This window comes from Neomonachus schauinslandi, chromosome 8 (assembly GCF_002201575.2).
Source record: "Neomonachus schauinslandi chromosome 8, ASM220157v2, whole genome shotgun sequence".
NCBI lineage: Eukaryota > Metazoa > Chordata > Mammalia > Carnivora > Phocidae > Neomonachus > Neomonachus schauinslandi.
In genome coordinates, this window is record NC_058410.1 from 14,562,464 (window position 1) to 14,581,606 (window position 19,143).

The 19,143-nt window shown below is 36.9% G+C and overlaps 1 protein-coding gene across 1 annotated transcript in view; it reads left to right on the forward strand.

Annotated features, from left to right (window-relative positions):
• LOC110583187 (nesprin-1-like) overlaps nt 1-19,143 on the forward strand; it is a 218,164-nt gene that overhangs the window by 142,401 nt on the left and 56,620 nt on the right. Inside the window, exons 15-26 of the mRNA XM_021693239.1 lie at nt 494-696; nt 2,362-2,526; nt 2,977-3,129; nt 4,156-4,299; nt 6,773-6,946; nt 9,088-9,246; nt 9,536-9,700; nt 11,357-11,491; nt 13,482-13,640; nt 13,844-14,052; nt 14,681-14,789; nt 16,560-16,724. Of these exons, the coding sequence (XP_021548914.1) occupies nt 494-696; nt 2,362-2,526; nt 2,977-3,129; nt 4,156-4,299; nt 6,773-6,946; nt 9,088-9,246; nt 9,536-9,700; nt 11,357-11,491; nt 13,482-13,640; nt 13,844-14,052; nt 14,681-14,789; nt 16,560-16,724 (1,940 nt within the window). The remainder of the gene's footprint in view (nt 1-493; nt 697-2,361; nt 2,527-2,976; nt 3,130-4,155; nt 4,300-6,772; nt 6,947-9,087; nt 9,247-9,535; nt 9,701-11,356; nt 11,492-13,481; nt 13,641-13,843; nt 14,053-14,680; nt 14,790-16,559; nt 16,725-19,143) is intronic.

Consider the following 19,143-nt stretch of genomic DNA (forward strand, 5'->3'; position numbering starts at 1 on the left):
ATAGCATTTGTGATTGATACTACATATGTGACCATCTATTTGAGTGTATATAAAATGCAAAAAAATACGTATGTCCTTTATTGCATCCCGTTTATCAATTTAAAAATATTATCTTTTATCTTTATAAATACCTGTGAATACCCAGCATTAGTGAATGAAATTCTAACATTTCATCTTTTAACTTTATAATCTAAAGAAGAATTATAGGGGCACCTGAGTGGCTCAGTCGGTTAAGCGGCTGCCTTCGGCTCAGGTCATGATCCAGCCCCGCATCGGGCTCCCTGCTCAACAAGGAGCCTGCTTCTCCCTCTCCCACTCCCTCTGCTTGTGTCCCTCTCTCGCTGTGTCTCTCTCTGTCAAATAAATAAATAAAATCTTTAAAAAAATCTTTAAAGAAGAATTATAATTGCACACCAGTGTATAGACCATAGAGAAAAGCCTTGGTGGATTTAAAATATAAAGTAAGAATTATAATTTGTTGTATCTGTTTTAGTGGAAGAAGCCGAGAATGTGATGAAATTCATGAACGAAACCACTGCCCAGTGGAGGAACCTCTCAGTAGAAGTTAGGAGCGTGCGGAGCATGCTGGAAGAAGTAATCGCTAACTGGGATCGATATGGCAATACTGTGGCCAGTCTTCAGGCCTGGTTAGAGGATGCAGAGAAAATGCTAAATCAGTCAGAGCATGCCAAAAAGGTAAGATTGCTCTTACCAAAGGAAAGGAGTACACACGAACTTAGCAATGAGACACAGCATAGTTCTCTAGGGAATGTTATATATTTGCAAATGTGACTCAAGATTCTTGACTTTGCCTGAAGAGTTGTGCTCTCGGGTTAGTAAATTATTTTAGGCCAAGAAATACACTGCTTTATCGAAGTTATGTTAAAACAATTCCCTCTCTGATCAGTTCAGTGTTTGGCTTTTGCATTCAGAAGAGCAGGAACCTATGAAAGGACAGCCAAACCCAGGGGGCCGCAGAGGTCCCTATACTCACCATTAGGTCTGTACGTGAAGGGCCCTGACCTCTGTGGATTTCCTCATTTCAGAGAGGATAACTTAATATTGATTCTGCATAATGACACACACCAGTTGGACATCTGGGTCACCACATTTTTGTCTCTTTGGATATTCCTTTTTGGATTTTATCAGCCCTCAGTTAAGGGGTAAGAATGGCAAGAGTGGGCAAGAGTGATATTTTTCCTCCAATTACAGGTGTGTATGTGTGGGTTTAAGAGGTACTATTTTACTTTAATGTCACTTACATTAAAATATCACATAAAATGGATTGATTTCTGTATATGTACTTCTTAATGGGAACCTGGCATTTTAATATCTTTTACATATAAATTGATTTTTCATGGGAAAATATCAGATTCCCATTAAGAAGTACATACATTAGAATTAAGTGCTTGCTATCCAAGATTGGCTCTTCTATTATTGTGTTATGCAAGTAGATGCATAATTTTTAAATGTTTACCACTCTATATTTCACATAGATTAATTATTCTTGTGTAGCTGAGGATGACAAGAACTGTATACCCATACAGATTTTGGCTTTTCTGATTAGACTGGCAGTGCCCTAGTAGATGTCATATGTGTTAATTTCATCCAAGGGACTATAACCACCAGAAACAGAAGTGTTCTCATCTATTTATGTGAGAAGTCCTCCCACACATGGCTTATAAAATAGATTTTGAATTATCTTTGGTATCCTTGGTTTTTACCGTGGTGTGTGCGTATATGTATGTACGCATATATTAACTTGAAATCAGCAGAAAACTGCTTTGTTGCCAAGTGAGTAACCTTAAACAAATAAGAAATGATGTTACTGTATTAAGTCTTCTTGGCCCAGATATATAATTTTTAAAAATTTTCCTTCAATGATTTGTATCCATGATGGTTAATTATCTTCATGTACTATATTCAGACTTTAAAATAAAAAATGATAGGTCAAAAGTTTGTTTATAATTTTTAAACAAAACTATACATTACTCTAAAATGCCACACTTTTGATATGACTCTGGCACTGGTATTTACTACGTACAAGTCCCTTACACTTACAGAAATTCAGTTTTTAATTTGTAAAATAGGAATAACAGAAAATGGCCATCATGTTTTGTTTTGTCTTCGGCAAAATATATGGTAAAAGATATAAGCTGTTCTTATAAAAAGACACTCAGCATTTCTAGTTCCTATTTTTGAATCTCTTTACTGAAAATTGCATCTGGAAGGAGAGCGAATATTTACCTTAAAATTTGTACAAATTTAGAACAAAGATACTTCTCATAGTTTGGTTACTTCCATATCATTTATTAATTTTTGGTCTGTGGTTTACGGTAGTGTGCATTGTTTATTTTTTAGGATTTTTTCCGAAATTTGCCTCACTGGATACAGCAGCACGCTGCCATGAATGATGCGGGCAATTTTCTAATTGAAACATGTGATGAGATGGTTTCCCGAGATCTTAAACAGCAATTACTATTGCTCAATGGGCGATGGAGGGAGTTGTTCATGGAAGTCAAGCAAGTATGTCTTTCAATCTCTATATGCTTAGAACATGCATGTGTTGTAAACAGTCTGTTTAGAGACTGTTTATTGTTGTAGCATGGGCTTATTTAGGCAGAGTATAGATGTGTTTAGAACTGTTATGTTTATTTTTGGTCCTTTATTCTTTCCCATTTATAATAGAGGAACATTATGGAAATGTATAGTTTGATTAAGGATTATATTGACATATGGAGCCTACAAATATGGGACGACTCATGTTTGAAATCGTAATTCTTTGCTTCTATGCTAGTTCCTTTTTTCCTTTCACAGTAATTGGACTTACTTCAAGTGTATCTAAAATAAGAGTCAGAAATTAGCATCTTTCTTACCATATAACAATTCTAGAGAGTATGTCAGTGTCAAAATTACAGGCTCCCAGAGGTTTGACTTAATGATTTTCCATGTTGTGCTCCTCCCTTTTCTTAACAGTATGCTCGGGCTGATGAAATGGACAGAATGAAGAAGGAGTACACAGACTGTGTTACTGTCCTGTCTGATTTTGCAAATGAAGCCCATAAGAAACTTTCTGAACCCTTAGAAGTCTCTTTTCTTAATGTCAAGTTATTAATTCAAGACTTGGAGGTGAGGGGGTAGTTTCTGGACAAGAAAGTGAAAACCTATTCTGTTGTGAAAAGGAAGATCACTGAAGTTAACCCAGATCATTGCAAAGTTTTCCTATGTCTCTTGGCACCATTTTGACACGTGTGCATATCCTGATTAGCACTTCAAAATTGAAAAAAAAATGCATTTAAATAAAAAATCTATTTGGATTTTTTAAGGATATGTTTTGATCATATAGTAACTTCAAAATAGTTTTTTTAATTTAGAGATTTTTTTCTACAACCAAATTACAAAGGACTAAGAGAAAACAGGAAACATCTACAGATAACACCTCTACATAAATGCCTCTCCTATAAAGTATTGACTAAATGAATTGTGCTCTTCACATATTTTGAATACCTTGCAGCTCTCAAAAATGAAGTAGTAAAAGAATATTTAATGACATGGAAATCTTTTCTAATATACTATTAAGTGATAAAAGCAAAAAATAGTATCCTTTTTTGGTAAATATAAAAAAATGGGTGTAAGCATGCACAGGGGAAAACATTAATGATGTAGTGATGAGATGTTGGCCCAGGTTATCACTGTGTGAGAAGACTGTAAGTAATTTAATTTTTTTTCTTATTATCTCTGATTTATAAATTTTCTACTATGACAGTGTGTTACTTTTCTTAAAAAAAAGTAAGTTGTATCATTGTTAAGGTCAGAGGAATTGCCCCAAATTAACATGCATTTACTTGATATAATGATTGTATACTGCATTAACACATATATTTTGAAAGTGTACAGATTACTTCAGCTTGTCTGTATGTTAATTTAAGGATTTATGGTTACTTCTAAAGGAAAGCTTTTATCTATTCATGTGATATTACAAATATATAATATATTAGCAAAAAAAGGAAAGCAATAACTGGAATCTCCAAAAATTTATTAGAGGTATAGGATTTTATACAGTACATACTGATTTTTGTCCAACCTTTTGTGGAATCCTGAAATTGAAAGGAAATGTACCATGTGTTAATTTAGCTGTTTCAATGATACATGCAGGACATTGAGCAGAGGGTACCTGTAATGGATGCTCAATACAAGATGATTACAAAGACTGCACACCTCATTACCAAAGAGAGCTCCCAAGAAGAAGCTAATGAAATGTTTGCAACCATGTCTAGGCTCAAAGAACAGCTGACCAAGGTGGGAAAATACTTTAATGCATGACAACTGTGCGGGACCAACACTGACTTCAACATGCTTTACGCCTCCTCAGTCACACCCATGAGCAAACTCTTCACTTGTCAAGAGATGCTTTTGCTTTTTCCTGGGATTCTTGATTTAGTAACTCTGTCATTTAATAACTTTGTCATGAGTTTTAAAACTGAAACTATGGATCTGATGTCAAGTATTACCTCTGTTAATTTAGAAATACTAGGAGCTTTATTAGAAAGATAGGTCTCCTCTGGAGCAATAAGGGGTCAGTTAAATGTGATAAAACAAAGGTGGGGGGAGAAAAGGAAGGGGAAGGAGGAGGAAGAGATCAGATATTTAAATGAGAAAGAATTCCCAAATGCCCTTTTATTGAGTTTTATTTGACATCCCTCTGCTCTAAGATTATTTATGCTATTTTCTGCTTACATAGCCATGCAGCAGTGGAGAATTCTGCCCTCTTCAGCTCGTGGAGCTCACCTTAGACTTAAGATCTATACATTTCTACCCTTGTGTACAGGGAACTCTGTGGACATCAAGCACTAGCCATAAGACTTTTCTATTCTGTTGAGGGACTTCCTTAAGAACTTTGGAAGTTCCATTGGAGTTTTTTATCTATCTGAAGTTGAATTTTATGAAGATGCTGTTGTTTGTGATTGGGTAATTAATTTCTGATACAGGAAAGGAGTGACTATATAAATGAAGAGGAAAATTTTGTAATGAAGACTTGAGAAACAGAGGAAAAGAAAGGAGAGAAACCTGTTATTTAGGAGGGAAAAAGCAGAAAGAGAATAACCTACATGAAATCAGTAGTGGAAAAGTAATGAAAAGAGGAATAAATGAGATAGGTGAAAACAGGAAGAATCATGGTCTTGAAAAGAAAAAAGAAAACTTCATTGCCAAACTGGTATAAATTAGAATGTTAATTTCTAATTATTTTTATTTTAATATTCAAGTTAAGATTATTTATAGAGATTGGGCACAATTCGAGGTCAATGTTGTTGAATTGATAACCACGCTTTTAGAGCCATATCTTGGGCTTGCATATCTTAGCTTAGGCCAAGTTTAATGATTTGGGGCAACCTCTGAGAAAGCAAATTCCACCCGAAAACGCATCTAAGTTGTTCAGCTTTTTAAAACTACTACTTTAGTTGTAGCATCTCTGTTAAGTGTTCAACTGTATCCAGGAAAGATTTCTAAAGCATACTTGATTTTTATGCATATTAGCAGATTCTCTTCATTTTGTTCAGCATCATTTTAGCAGAGCCTTCTCACAGTAGATCAGTAGCTTTCTTTTGGGGAGTTCATCCTTCAGGCAGGGTATCTGACAGCATGAGAATATTTATAATTTAAGAAAAAAGAGAATGGTCAACTAACAAGGACTCAATTTCCTTTCCTTGGTTCCCAGAAGTACAAATAATATTTGGGGAGCAATTCTAAGTAAAATGAATGGGGACAGGAAGTTCTTAGAGAATGACCTGGTCCTGGATTCTAGCATAAAGGTGATAAGGCAGAAACTTTATGGATCTCTTGATCCCCAGGAGTGTATGGCCTCAGCATTAAGATAAAGAATACAAGTGTATAAAGTAACAGCATTTTTTTTAAAAGACAAGTGACAAATGAGGGCTGGGTCAATTCAGACTGGGGAGATATCCCCTGGCGTGGGGACTTTTGTAAATAAATTGGTACCTGACTTGTGCACTTGGGATGAGTAAGATGATGGGCAGAGAGTAGCGAAGCATAGAGCTGGGGGAGATAGGGAAGAATAAGGCCTGTCTGGGAAGAATGAGTCAGCAAAGTTACAGGTTTGTCTAGAGTTAAGGGTCCAAGTACTAGAGACCTTGAAAATAAAGTTGGAAGGTTAGTCTGGATAATGTAATTCACAACTATCTCAGGTCAGATTTTGAGGCCAAAGTGAAGATGAGCTGCATAGTTTCTGAGGTGGAATTTGATGCCATCTGGCTCACCAGCAACATTGTTTAGATGGGAAAGTGCTATCCAGATGGACAGTTTAGATGAATCTTCATGGGAAAACTCTGTTGCATTTATTTGTCTCAGTAGTATTGGTTTTTTTTTTATCAAAATTTAACAATACATAGGAAATATCATTAAATAAAGGTCGGGGCGCCTGCGTGGCTCAATTGGTTAAGCGACTGCCTTCGGCTCAGGTCATGATCCTGGAGTCCCGGGATCGAGTCCCACATCAGGCTCCCTGCTCAGCAGGGAGTCTGCTTCTCCCTCTGACCCTCCTCCCTCTCATGCTCTCTGTCTCTCATTCTCTCTCTCGCAAATAAATAAAAAAATCTTAAATAAATAAATAAATAAATAAATAAAGGTCGTTGAAGATCTGCAAGCACCAGATGACAATATCACTGAAGAAAATGTTCCCAAAACTGTGAACAGTGCCCTGAGTTTGTGGTAATTAGTGGCCTTTAATAGAATTTTTGTCTTTGTATTTTTAAAGGTCAAAGAATGTCACTCACCACTCCTTTATGAGTCTCGACAGCTGTTGATACCATTGGAAGAATTAGAAAAGCAGATGACACTCTTTTATGACTCACTTGGGAAAATCAATGAAATTTTAACAGTTCTTGAGCATGTGGCACAATCTAGTGCTCTTTTTAAACAGAAACAACAGGTAAGGAGAAGTCCTTTTGAGGAGACATAGTTATTTTAAAGCATGTGTAGTAAGACGGAGGTGGTGCTTATAGTGGTAGAAATTCGGTTAGGACAGGAAACATTTTTCTAGAATAGCGTTGGCATCCAGGGGTGCCTGGGTGGCTCAGTCGTTAAGTGTCTGCCTTTGGCTCAGGTCATGATCCCAATGTCCTGTCACTGAGCCCAGCATCATTAGGCTCCCTGCGCAGCAGGGAGGCTGCTTCTCGCTCTCCCTCTCTCTCTCAAATAAATAAATAAATAAAATCTTAAAAAAAAATAGAATAGCACTGGCATCTCAAAACAAAAATATATATCTGTCCAAAGACGAAACCCCTGTCCACTAACGATAAAATGAAAATTTTATCTATCTAAATTTATATAGAGATAACATTTTTATAAATAAATTTCAAATTTTAGATATTTAGATATATAAAAGCAAATAGTTGCATTCTGTTTCTATCCAGTGTCTGTAAACTGTCTTATGAGATCTTTTCTTTGCCTCTAAGATTAAGTCTGATTATACAATCATAAAATTCTTGAAATGTGTTTGGAGTGATAATCATTTTTTTGGTCTCAGTTTTTATAAGCAGATCTCTATGCAGAACAGCTTCCCACCCTTGCAGCTAATTGACTTATTTAGGTGGTTTATTATAAATGACCCTATCCATCAGAGGAGTGTGAAACTTAATGGGCAAATGGTTTACCACTGCATTCACTGAAACAGATTCTTGGAAGGAAGGTAGCATCACTTAGCAGAAAGAACAGAGAGTATCTGAAGTGAGTCAGACAGGTATTCAGATCTTAGATCTGATATAACAAATTACAAAGATTTGATTAGCTTTTATTTCCTCACCTTAAAATACAGATAATGATAATACATAAGTTGAGAGCTTATTGTGGAGATTACATTATATATTCCATAATGTAACTAGCACATAGTGGCACATAGTATGTACTCTATAACTGGTAGCAATTATTATTTTTTTTTTACTATTACTGATAGTAAAACCACAATGATTCTACCACCAAACCCTATTCTAGTGGATTTTCATCATATTGGATAAAGATTGTCTTTCACTTTGAGTTACAGTGCCATTTCTCGTATTCTCAAATTGCTATAAATTGCCATCAAAGAATCCTTCCACAATTAAAATAACATTTGATATCTTAGTAATAATAATATTAATAATATTTAATAATATCTTTCTAACATATATTACTTTTTATGTCCTAAATCTTCAAAAGGAAAAATATGTCCTTACTTCTTTTTTTCAAAACAAACAAACAAAACCTTGGTCTTAATATTTGCCTCTAGATTACCAAAACTGGTATCCAAATGAGCAGTTTGAAATACTTTTCCAAGCTGTTGAGGGTGTCGAAATGCAAATAGTGCAGCTTCAAGTCAAAAAATGACTGTTGGCCTTGGGCTGGGCTGGATAATTCTGCTGTCAATTGCAGAAATCACTATGATGCTAGGTTACTAAGCAGAGGTGGAAGGGCCTGGGTCACCATGGTTTCTCATCCTGCAAATGTGTGACAACTGCAAGTCGTCCCACACCAACCAGTCTGCTGCCTTTTGTGGTTAGTATCTGAGGTCCACCATTTTGTTAATGAGGTTGACAGCTTATGAACCTTAGGAATTCAAATATTGTACATTTTGGCATACACAAATAATATATAATTTGCTGCAGCTCTTTCAGTAAAGTATGTACATTAGTATTTATTTAGTCAGATTGAAACCTAATATGTTGATTGATTTTGGGATTGTTCTCTCAATAAATCATAGGCCTGTGAGTTGGACACATTGCAGGCAAATGACAATTTTGATGGCCTTTCATTTTCTTAATGTTAATAATGCAGGCATGAAATTTTAAAAAATCTCAAAAAACTCAATGTGACATTTAAATGCCTTATATAAAAAAAAACACGGACCAGTGATTGCTTAAAATTGAGCTCTTCTCAATGAAAAGAAACACTTCTCTGTACTTTTGATTTTACTTACAGCTGACTAAAAGCCTAAAAGCCATATAATGTTGTTCTTATTGTTTTGTAATGGTATTCTCTTTCCTTCTCTTTCTCACCCTTTTAAATACTATTGTTGTGGGCTTCCTTTCCCTGTAGGAACTGTCAGCTTGTCAAGAAAGCTGTAAGAAAACCATGACACAAATTGAGAAAGGCAGTCAAAATGTTCAAAAATTCGTGACCTTGAGCAGTTTGTTAAAGCATTTTGATCAGACAAAGCTGCACAGACAGATTGCAGATGTCCATGGTGCTTTCCAGGTAAGCTTTCTCCCTGCTATAGAAGCATAAGCCAAGGAAAATACAAAGAATGAGGACATGTAATTCTCATGGCTAAATGAGGCTAAATGCCTTGCCTACTGAGGTTTGGAACCAATCATTTTACTTCTTTTTCTAATACTCATTAATGTCAAAAGAAGTTGATTACTCTCATCATAATGAAACGTATTCCTTCTGAGTGTTCTTTTTTAAAGAAACAGTACTCTTTAACAAAATGATGCTTTCAATAATGAGAGAGCAGCATCACATTGGCATTATTTTTTAAATCAAGAATATGGTGAAGAAAATTGGAGACTGGAAGAAACATGTGGAAACCAATAGTCGCTTGATGAAAAAATTTGAGGAGTCTCGAGCAGAGTTAGAGAAGGTGCTGCGGATTGCTCAGGAGGGCCTGGAGGAAAAGGGAAACCCAGAAGACCTCCTGAAGAGACATACCGTGAGTTTGTCCCTCATGGGGCACTTGACCTGAGGACACAGACAAGTGGTCTTGAGTGAAAAATAAAAAGAACATTCTGTCCTAATACTAAGTTTTTGAGGCGGGGGTAAGAAGAGGTGAGTTAGGAAGGCAGAAATATTTTAGGTTATTAGACCCAAAAAATGGCCGCAGCAAAAAAAGACTTCAGGAGCAATTGATGAGCTGCATTATAATTGGCCATTCTTAAGCCCCTGAAGTGGTAGAGTTATTAGATATATAATGAGGCTCTCCTGAATTATTTAGCTGAGAAATTCTTACATAACCAACATATTCTTTTTAAGAGATAATTTTAGGTGGATGGCTAAGTCTTTGTGCTCATTTCATGAATCCGCCATATCGAAGTGTGAATACCATGTTGCTTGAAGTTTGGTAGCTGATCCACAACTTGTCCTATTGTGAAGTCATCTTCCTGTTAATCATACTCATTTAAATCATATAGGTATTGAAAATGTTAATAGTCTCTTAAATGCTGTATGGAGATGATGGGGCCTCTGAGATCATGTATTTTGAGTTATGTTTCCTGAAATTTCAGTGGATATTGATATAAACCACACTATCAGATGATGACTGCAATATATTTGTGATGTAGCTGACTGAACTTAAGGTTGATGTCTGTGACCACTCAACATCTCCTTCAGTTGATACTTCTGCTGCAGTGTGGCCCTTTCTGTTTTGAACCACTGTTGTTTTAAAGTATGTCTGCATATATCCTCCTGAGTCTGTGTGAGACTTGGTCATGTATATAGGTGCACATGTGCTGTTTGGGTCTGTTGGGACGGCCATAAAAATATACACAGGTTGGGTGGCTTCAGCAACAGGCATTTATTTTCTCACAGTTCTGGAGACTATAGGTCTGAGATCAGAGTACTAGCATGGTTGGGTTTGGTGAGGACTCTCTTCCTGGCTTGTGGATGGTCACCTTGTCACTGTGTTCTCATAAGGCAGAGATACATAGGGAGCAAGATCTTTGATGTCTCCTGTTACAAGGGCACTAATTCCATCATGAGGGACCCACCCTCGTGACCTCATTTAACCTAATTACCCCAATGGCTTCAGCTCCAAATATCATCACATTGGGGGTTAGGGATTCAACATATAAATTTGGGCAGGTAGTGGGGAGCACCGTTCTGTCCATAGCTTGTGGGGCCATGTGCGTACTTGTCTGAATGTAGAAATGGCTCTTAATGAATCAGCAGGGCCTGAAACCCATTACATTAGGGTATGAGGAATTGTGAGACTAAACGCTAGCTTCTGTTCTGCTCTTCTGACTTCACCGAAGAGGAGTGAAAACTCTATTACTATGGAATCAAGTTTTTAGGCCCCTTGGCCTTCCGGAATAGTCTACCAAATTTGAAAGCTGAAAAGATTTTTTTTTTCCTAAAAAATGAAAAGCACTAGTTGAATTTCAGATGTGGTGGCTTCTGACTCATAACTGTAGATAATTATAGTTCATTCCTGAAAAAAAAAAAAAAAAAAGAGTAGTTGCCAGGAAGGTTTGAAGAGGGCAGCAGCTGGCTGAGGGACTCGTGTAGAGGCGTGACTGCTTAACTGTAGAGTGTCTGATGCTGCCTTTTATTCTTCCCGACACTCTTAACCACTTCCTCCTCTCCGTGCCAGGAGTTTTTCAGTCAGCTGGATCAGAGAGTGCTCAATGCTTTCCTGAAAGCTTGCGACGAGCTCACCGACATTCTCCCTGAGCAGGAACAGCAGGGCCTGCAGGAAGCCGTTAGAAAGCTCCATAAACAGTGGAAGGTGAGTCAGGACATAATGGGAACACACACATAAGTAGGTGCCACGAATGATGGGAGAGAGCATGAGGGTGTTAAGGTTCGATTGTAAGAGAAATTCATGGAAAATCACCACAGGTACTTCTCCCATTTAAAAAAACCAAACGAATAAAACAATGATAAAATATGATATGATTTTGTTTTTCTTATTTTTTAGTAGCATTGATTTTATCATATTACTTAAGAGTGCTCTTTTTCTTTTCCTGAGTATTTTTGGGGGTAGGAATGACAAGGGCATTTAATTCGGTAACATTTAGTAAGCTCTTCTCATCTAAGTAAATTACATTAGGCATACTAACATTTTGCTGTTTTCAAGGATTTTACCGTCTGGTTTAGATTGTTATGGTCTAAAAAATATAAATACAAACACTTATTGGTTAAGGACGCAGGGATGAACAAAGCACAGTCCATTTCTCCAAAGACTTTAGAGCCCAGTAGGAGAGATAATTAGTTGCAGATAATGAAAGTATAATATGTAATAAGTCCCCAAAAGTATAGTTAATGCTTATGAAAGCTTTGGAAGAGAGAAGTGGGCCCACTTGGAGAGTGGAAAGGAGTGAAGCAAGTAACTAGTTTTTGTCTTAGGATTTTAAAGAAGAAGCAGAGATCTGGGAGTGGGTGGGAGGGGGAAATACCAGCACCTGGAAGAGAGACAGCAGGACAGCCCTCGAATGGGGGTGTAGGGATTCATTTGGCTGGTCTAACTTGAGTGCCCCACACTGGGCATGTCACAAGGAAGCCGACTCTAGAATCCGCATGCCAGGGGGGCAGCTGCAGTACAATGAAGACCCGCCCAGGGCTGTCTTGCTCAAGCCAGGCTGGAGGAAGCCTGCTCCAGCAGCAGGTTAACGAGTGCTATGACAAGGTAATAGCGAGTGGCAAACTTCATGTATATTATGTGAAGAAGTCACGGGATCTGGAAGGTAGGCAGCTAAAATACTCTCCATCAGCTTTTGTTATTCTCTCAATTTTTTTTTTTTCATCTCAGTAACATAGGCTAAAAAAATCATCCCCAAGCATAGGAAAAACACAGTTAAGGACATATTTTATTTGCTAAATATAAAAACTAGAAAAAGATTCTTAAAGAAACCCAAGCTTTTGAAGTTGTCTTTAAAGCTTAACATATCATAAATGTATTATGGAATAGAGATTCTAATGGAAAGCTGTATTTATTTTATATATACACACAAACTCTCATTAAGCTCTCTAGGATATAATCTAGGATATAATCTGTTCTAGTCTTTCCATAGCTCCAAATCATTTTCTCATCTGTTACCGTAGTATTTTATTTTAAAAGTAACCTTTTAAATGCCATAGGATACAAGCTGGCTAAAATTAATAAATTATAGGACTGAAGGTAATGATGTAGCTTATGATTATTTATCAAAAAAGAACATAAATCATCATGTTTGCATGCTGCTGGCTTGTTTTCTCAAGGAATGCGCTAAGGAAAAAGGACAAGGCAGGTGGTCAAAGGCATGGGCCATTTGATCTGGCCTTTTTACTAATAAAGTTTTCTCTTTGCCCTTTGTGTAGTGAGTATAAATATGTTCTTCCTACCTCCCAGGGTCATTGACAAAATTAAATGGGACATATGCTGGGGAGAGGGTATGTGGAATCAGTGCATCATTTAAGTTTAGATTCAAATCTAGCTTTTCTACTTACCCCTGAGCCTCAGTGGTCTAATTTGTGAAATAGGAATATTAATACTGTGTGGAGCTATAGTAAAAACTAAATAGAATAATTACTGTGAAAAATCTGACCCTGCAGGCTGAAAGAATTCATTGTGGCCCCACTACTTGGAAAAGTACAAAGAACAGCATCCAGGTGCAGACAATAGTGATTAAATCACATTGGCCCCAAAGGGAATATTTTATGGTTTTTGCCACTCCAATTAAAAATGTATATAACCTGGAATGGTATCATATTTTTTTGAATCTTCCTATGGAATGTAGGATCTTCAAGGAGAAGCCCCATATCATTTGCTTCATCTGAAGATTGATGTGGAGAAGAATAGATTCTTAGCTTCTGTAGAAGAATGCAGAACTGAGCTGGATCGAGAGACCAAGCTGGTGCCCCAGGAAGGCAGTGAAAAGATCATTAAAGAGCACAGGGTACGTCTCACACACCCCAAGTGCAGGCATGCAAAGTCACATTTTTACCTAAAAGATATATACCTGATACTTTGGTTTGGGTCCAAAAACCCTAAATAGCTTAATTACTATATAGTAGTAGACTAAATGGGAAACTTCTATGAAAATATGGAAGTATTGTATGGATTTTCACAAGGATTATATCAATGTTTATTGTTCACTAGATTTTCTTCAGTGACAAGGGTCCTCATCATCTTTGTGAGAAAAGGTTACAGCTTATTGAAGAACTGTGTCTGAAACTCCCAGTCCGGGACCCAGTAAGGAACACACCTGAAACCTGTCACGCGACTCTCAAAGAGCTCAGAGCTACCATTGATACCACCTACATGAAGCTTGTGGAAGACCCAGACAAGTGGAAGGACTACACTAGCAGGTAGTTGTGGAGCTGCTTCCAGAGATGGACACTGTCTGTCCTAATACTGTTAATTCAGAGATCATTGCACGACAAGAAGTGACGTGTGTTTCCTCTGAAGCAATAAAGAAAATCAGATTGTATGATCTTACCCATGCTCTTAATATAAAAATGCTTTATTTAATAAAAAGAATGGGTTTCAGTCAGAAACAAGGTGAAGCACTTAATTTCCAAGGGACCCAGATGTTACCTTTTTGAAGCACATTTGGCAGTTCCTTTCTCCCTGATTTCCTCATATCCCCGGAGGGAGACTTCTCCCTCTGGGTTTCTGTCTCAATCCGGTGGAGATAGATGAGGCCAGACCTCAGGTGGTGCCTTCCATATTTCCAGGTGCTCAGGCCCTGGGAACACACCTTTTTCCTTAGCTGAGCTCCATCTGCTCTGCTTTCTCTTTCCTCCAAGTGACAGCTCAGAGGCAGCCACCCCTGTCCTGAGCTTCATGTTAAAGGAACAGTTTCCAGAAAATTTGTTAATTGACTTGCTAATCAGTTGATTGCTAGATTTCCATGAATAAATTCAAAATAGAAAATGTATTTTAACCACTGGGATATTTTCTCCCCTTAATAAGAAAATACTTGTGTTATTTCAGAATTTCTGAGTTCTCATCTTGGATATCTGCAAAGGAGACACAGTTGAGAGGGTTTAAGAGTGAACCCTTCGATACTGCCAACCATGGAGAGATTAAATGTGCTGTAGAGGTTAGTTTTGGCCCATATTTTTCATTAATAAAAAAATTAATGGTAGACTGACTAACTGATGTATTCTTTTCTTTCTGTAAAAAAATTAAATTACTGAAAAACTGTCTTAAGAATAAGTCTCCTCATGTTACTGTGAAGAAGAATAGGGGATGATTTTCCCTATTGAATCATTGTTAGCTTTGAGATTTAGTCATGCTTAGTGGTACCTCTCATCGATCTTTAGCTAATGGAAAATCCTGAGAGGAAAATTGCATGCATGGGCCTACAACACAGCAGAGATTTAAGAATTGTCATGGAAAACAAGAACACTGTAGGTTTTTATACATTTTCAGCCATTCAAAAGCCAGATCACAGAATTGGGAAAGGTCTTTTAAGTCTCATTTATATGTCACATTCAATCTGGATTGATTAGCTCTGGGAGCATGGGCACACCTAGCCAGGTGACTAGGCTGAACCTCAAGCCCTAACCCAGTTCACATTCTGTGAATGACACACAGCAATCCTCTCCTTCTTAGTGTGGCTCTGCTGTTTTGTAGACACACGCCATTGCGAAAATCCTTATCTTTGAGCATTTGAGCTCTTGCAAGTCACGTAGTTCCTGTTAATGAGAATATATTTCCTTTCTATTCCTATCCTCTGAGTTTTATGTTTTTCTCTTAAATTTATAATCCCATTAAATACTAGAGATGCTCAATATCATGCTATACCTATAGAAGGATATTTATATTTGCTCTTTGTTGCTGTTACATTACAAAAATAAAATGCATATCTTAAAATGAAGAGATCACTTGGTTCTGGAACCGGTGGGCGTGAATTTACCCTACAAGATCCTCTGTGGCAGCTGCATGGTTTCCTTGTGCTTCCCAGAGCTGTGTAGGAGGAAGAGGTTGCCCCAGTCAGCATTCTCACAGTTCCCAGACCTTGCAAGGGCTGAGGCCCCAGAATCTTTCTGGCATTGTCTGGGTCAGTATACCCTCCCTTCCTGGCTTAGAGTTGTGCTCCTGTTTGCACATCTTACTATGTGGGTTATTGACTTCCAAAAGCTAACAAAAATGAGACATAAAATATAAGTTAATAAAGTTAAGATCAATTTTTAGGGCATCCATAATAATATTCAACATCTAAACTCCTCAAAAAAAAGAAATCCGCTCACTAAAAAAATGACTCTTTCAACCTTTTTTTCTAAAAATACCATGTTCCTTCCAGCTAACAGAAAATAAAATGTGGGGCGCCTGGGTGGCTCAGTCGTTAAGCATCTGCCTTCGGCTCAGGTCATGATCCCAGGGTCCTGGGATGGAGGCCCACAAGGGGCTCCCTGCTCAGCAGGAAGCCCGCTTCTCCCTCTCGCATTCCCCCTGCTTGTGTTCCTGGTCTGGCTATCTCTCTGTCAAATAAATAAATAAAATCTTTAAAAAAAAAAAAAAAAGAAAATGTGTTATAGTTCCCAATTTTGGTATCCCATTTTCTTCTACAGGACTTTTAGAGGCACCTTTATTTGTGATCAAGGGACTATCTGTAGATATCTAACCATCTAATTATGAACTAACCATCTAGTTAGCTTTTTGATATAGAGAGTATTGATTTTACATATCAGGTATTGGCATTGGGGAAATATTTTTTTCTAGCACCTGTGGACTTTTGTTAAAGATGTGAACAAAAAGTAAAATAAGCAGGCATCTACCGGTGAATGAATGACTCTCCTACCTCCACCGTATGAACTTTCTTAGTCTGAGTCTGTTCTTGATTCACAATGTATTCTCTTCATTCCAGGAGATCAGAAATGGTGTTACCACAAAAGGCGAGACGCTCAACTGGCTGAAATCCAGGCTTAAAATTTTAATTGAAGTTTCTTCTGAGAATGAAGCCCGAAAGCAAGGAGATGAACTGGCAAAATTATCTAGTTCTTTCAAGGCTCTTGTAGCTTTGTTATCAGAGGTATACCATTTACTCACACTCTAAATAGATAGTTTTGGGTGAGGAATCTGGAGGGTTCTTTTTCTTTTGGTTGTGATTTAAGAAGTATTTATATAAAGAAAGTATAGTTCAAACACAATAGTGAAGATACTTATTCATATGAAGATTGGTGGGGAAGATGTTTGAGTTATGGTCTGTGCCATTCTTGGATATGTTAGTTCAGAATAACAACCTATATTTAAAGTACAAAGCTTACCAGATCCACACTTTTTACTCTTACTAAAAGCATTGTTTCATGGTCAGTTGAAGGTATATTATGGAGTCAAATGAACCCAGAGTTACATTTTAACTCTGATAGCCCACTTCCTATATAATCTTGAGCTTGTCACTTAACATCTCTGGGTTTTGATTTTCTTACTTACAAAACAGAGCTAGAAAAACTTACCCCCAAAATGCAATAATATATGTAAAGCACTTAGTATAGTGCCTGAGAGTGAATGCTCAATAACCAATAGTGGGTAATAATAAAATATTCAATGTTAGCAGACAGTAAAATCTATTTTATGAAAGACTTACTCATTTTAAACTTCTTGATATATATTTCAGTGTTTATATTCCTCTATGGATTAAAATACACAAACCTATTTACTTCATTTCTAGTACGCCCCTTCTACCCTTGGTGACACATTTACCGACCAGGTTGTCATGCATGTCTAAAGAGTCTGTGCATGGGAAGATAACATAAGAATGGAAAGTTGAATAGATAGCTACCATTATTTCTTGAAATCATTTATGAACTTGCATGGAAAAATGATCATCTAGATTATTTAAAGTTCCCTGATTCTGAAGATTTGGAATTCTCTGGAGATGTCCCTAAACTAACAGTTTGGTCAATTAACCTTTTATATTTTGAATGCATGTAGATCCACTTAAGACTCTAGCTGTGAATTTACATACACAAAAAATACTCTAAACTGCATGTGACTTTAGTTTTATGTATGAATTTTGATATTATGTATCATTTTTCTTAACAATTTTGACAAAATGAAAATAGTGATAGGATTAATCAAATTTTGGAACATGAGTTATTTCAGTCCTTTGATATGCATCTTTCACAGCAATAGTCCAGGTAGCGTAGCCACTACCATACTTCAAGTAAAATTCTGACGTCATTCTTCTCTACTCTTTTTTTGATCAAGAAGGTAAGGAGAAAAGTAAGGATTACAGTTTTAAAAAGTAAATGTACATGCAGGTGATCTTTGATCCAAGACTTAACAAATAGTTTTAGTCACATTGATAGATGAGTTTATATTTTGTTCCACACACACACACACGCACGCACACACACACACACTTAAAACACTTTGTCAGCCTTTAAAATTAGAAATTATTAGTCTCCCTAACACTTTTCCAAGGCCATTTATCTACTTTATCTTCCAAGTGCTCTCATACCACTGCCCATGGGACTTGTAGCAAAAATCTACCCCTAACAAATACAGACATTAATTCTTTGCACACCTATCTACCTTATTTTTTTATTTTTATAGTTTTTTAAGTTTTTATTTGAATTTGAGTTAGTTAACATACAGTGTAATATTAGTTTCAGGAGTACAATATAGTGACTCAATAACATTGCAGGATACAAAATCAAGGTAGAGAAATCTATTACGTTTATATACACCAATAAGGAAGCGGCAGAAAGAGAAATCAAGGCATCTATCCATTTACAATTGCACCAATAACATAAGATACCTAGGAATATTATTTTTATATGTCTCTTTATAAGGAACATAAAATTATTGTTTTCAATAAATCCTCACTCTATTTTTTTTTTTTTTTTTTTTAGAGAGAGAGCACAACCGGGGGAGGGGCAAAGGGAGAGAGAGGATCTCAAGCAGACTTTCCGCTGAGCTCAGAGCCTGAATCAAGGCTGATCTCACCACCGTGAGCTCAGGACCTGAGCGCTATCTACTTAAACTTCGTAGTTTGTATTCATACCCCTGTATGCTACTCAATCATTAGTAAAACCAAAGAAAGAGGAAGGGAAAACATTCATTTTGTTCATGTAAGGATTTATATTAAAAGATGGATTTGACACATTCAGTCCATCCTTTGATTATAATCCATTTAATATTTAAATTAATGTTGAACACAAAGTGTGTGCAATTGTCCACTATAAGAAAAAGAGGCTGTGGATAGACTGGCAGTATGTAATGATGAGTCACTTCTTTCAACAAAAGCTGTGATTTACTGAGATCTGGAGTTTGTGGTTTTCATAGGGTCTTCTTGCTGTTTGGAGAATAGCACACTCACGTCACCTGGGACAAATTCAGAGAAGAGGGTCAAAGAAAAAGATGGGGTAAGAATAGGAGAAACTGAAAGGCTTCCATGGAGCACAAATGACGTGCAGTGTGAAAATGATGATCTTAGTGAAGATGGA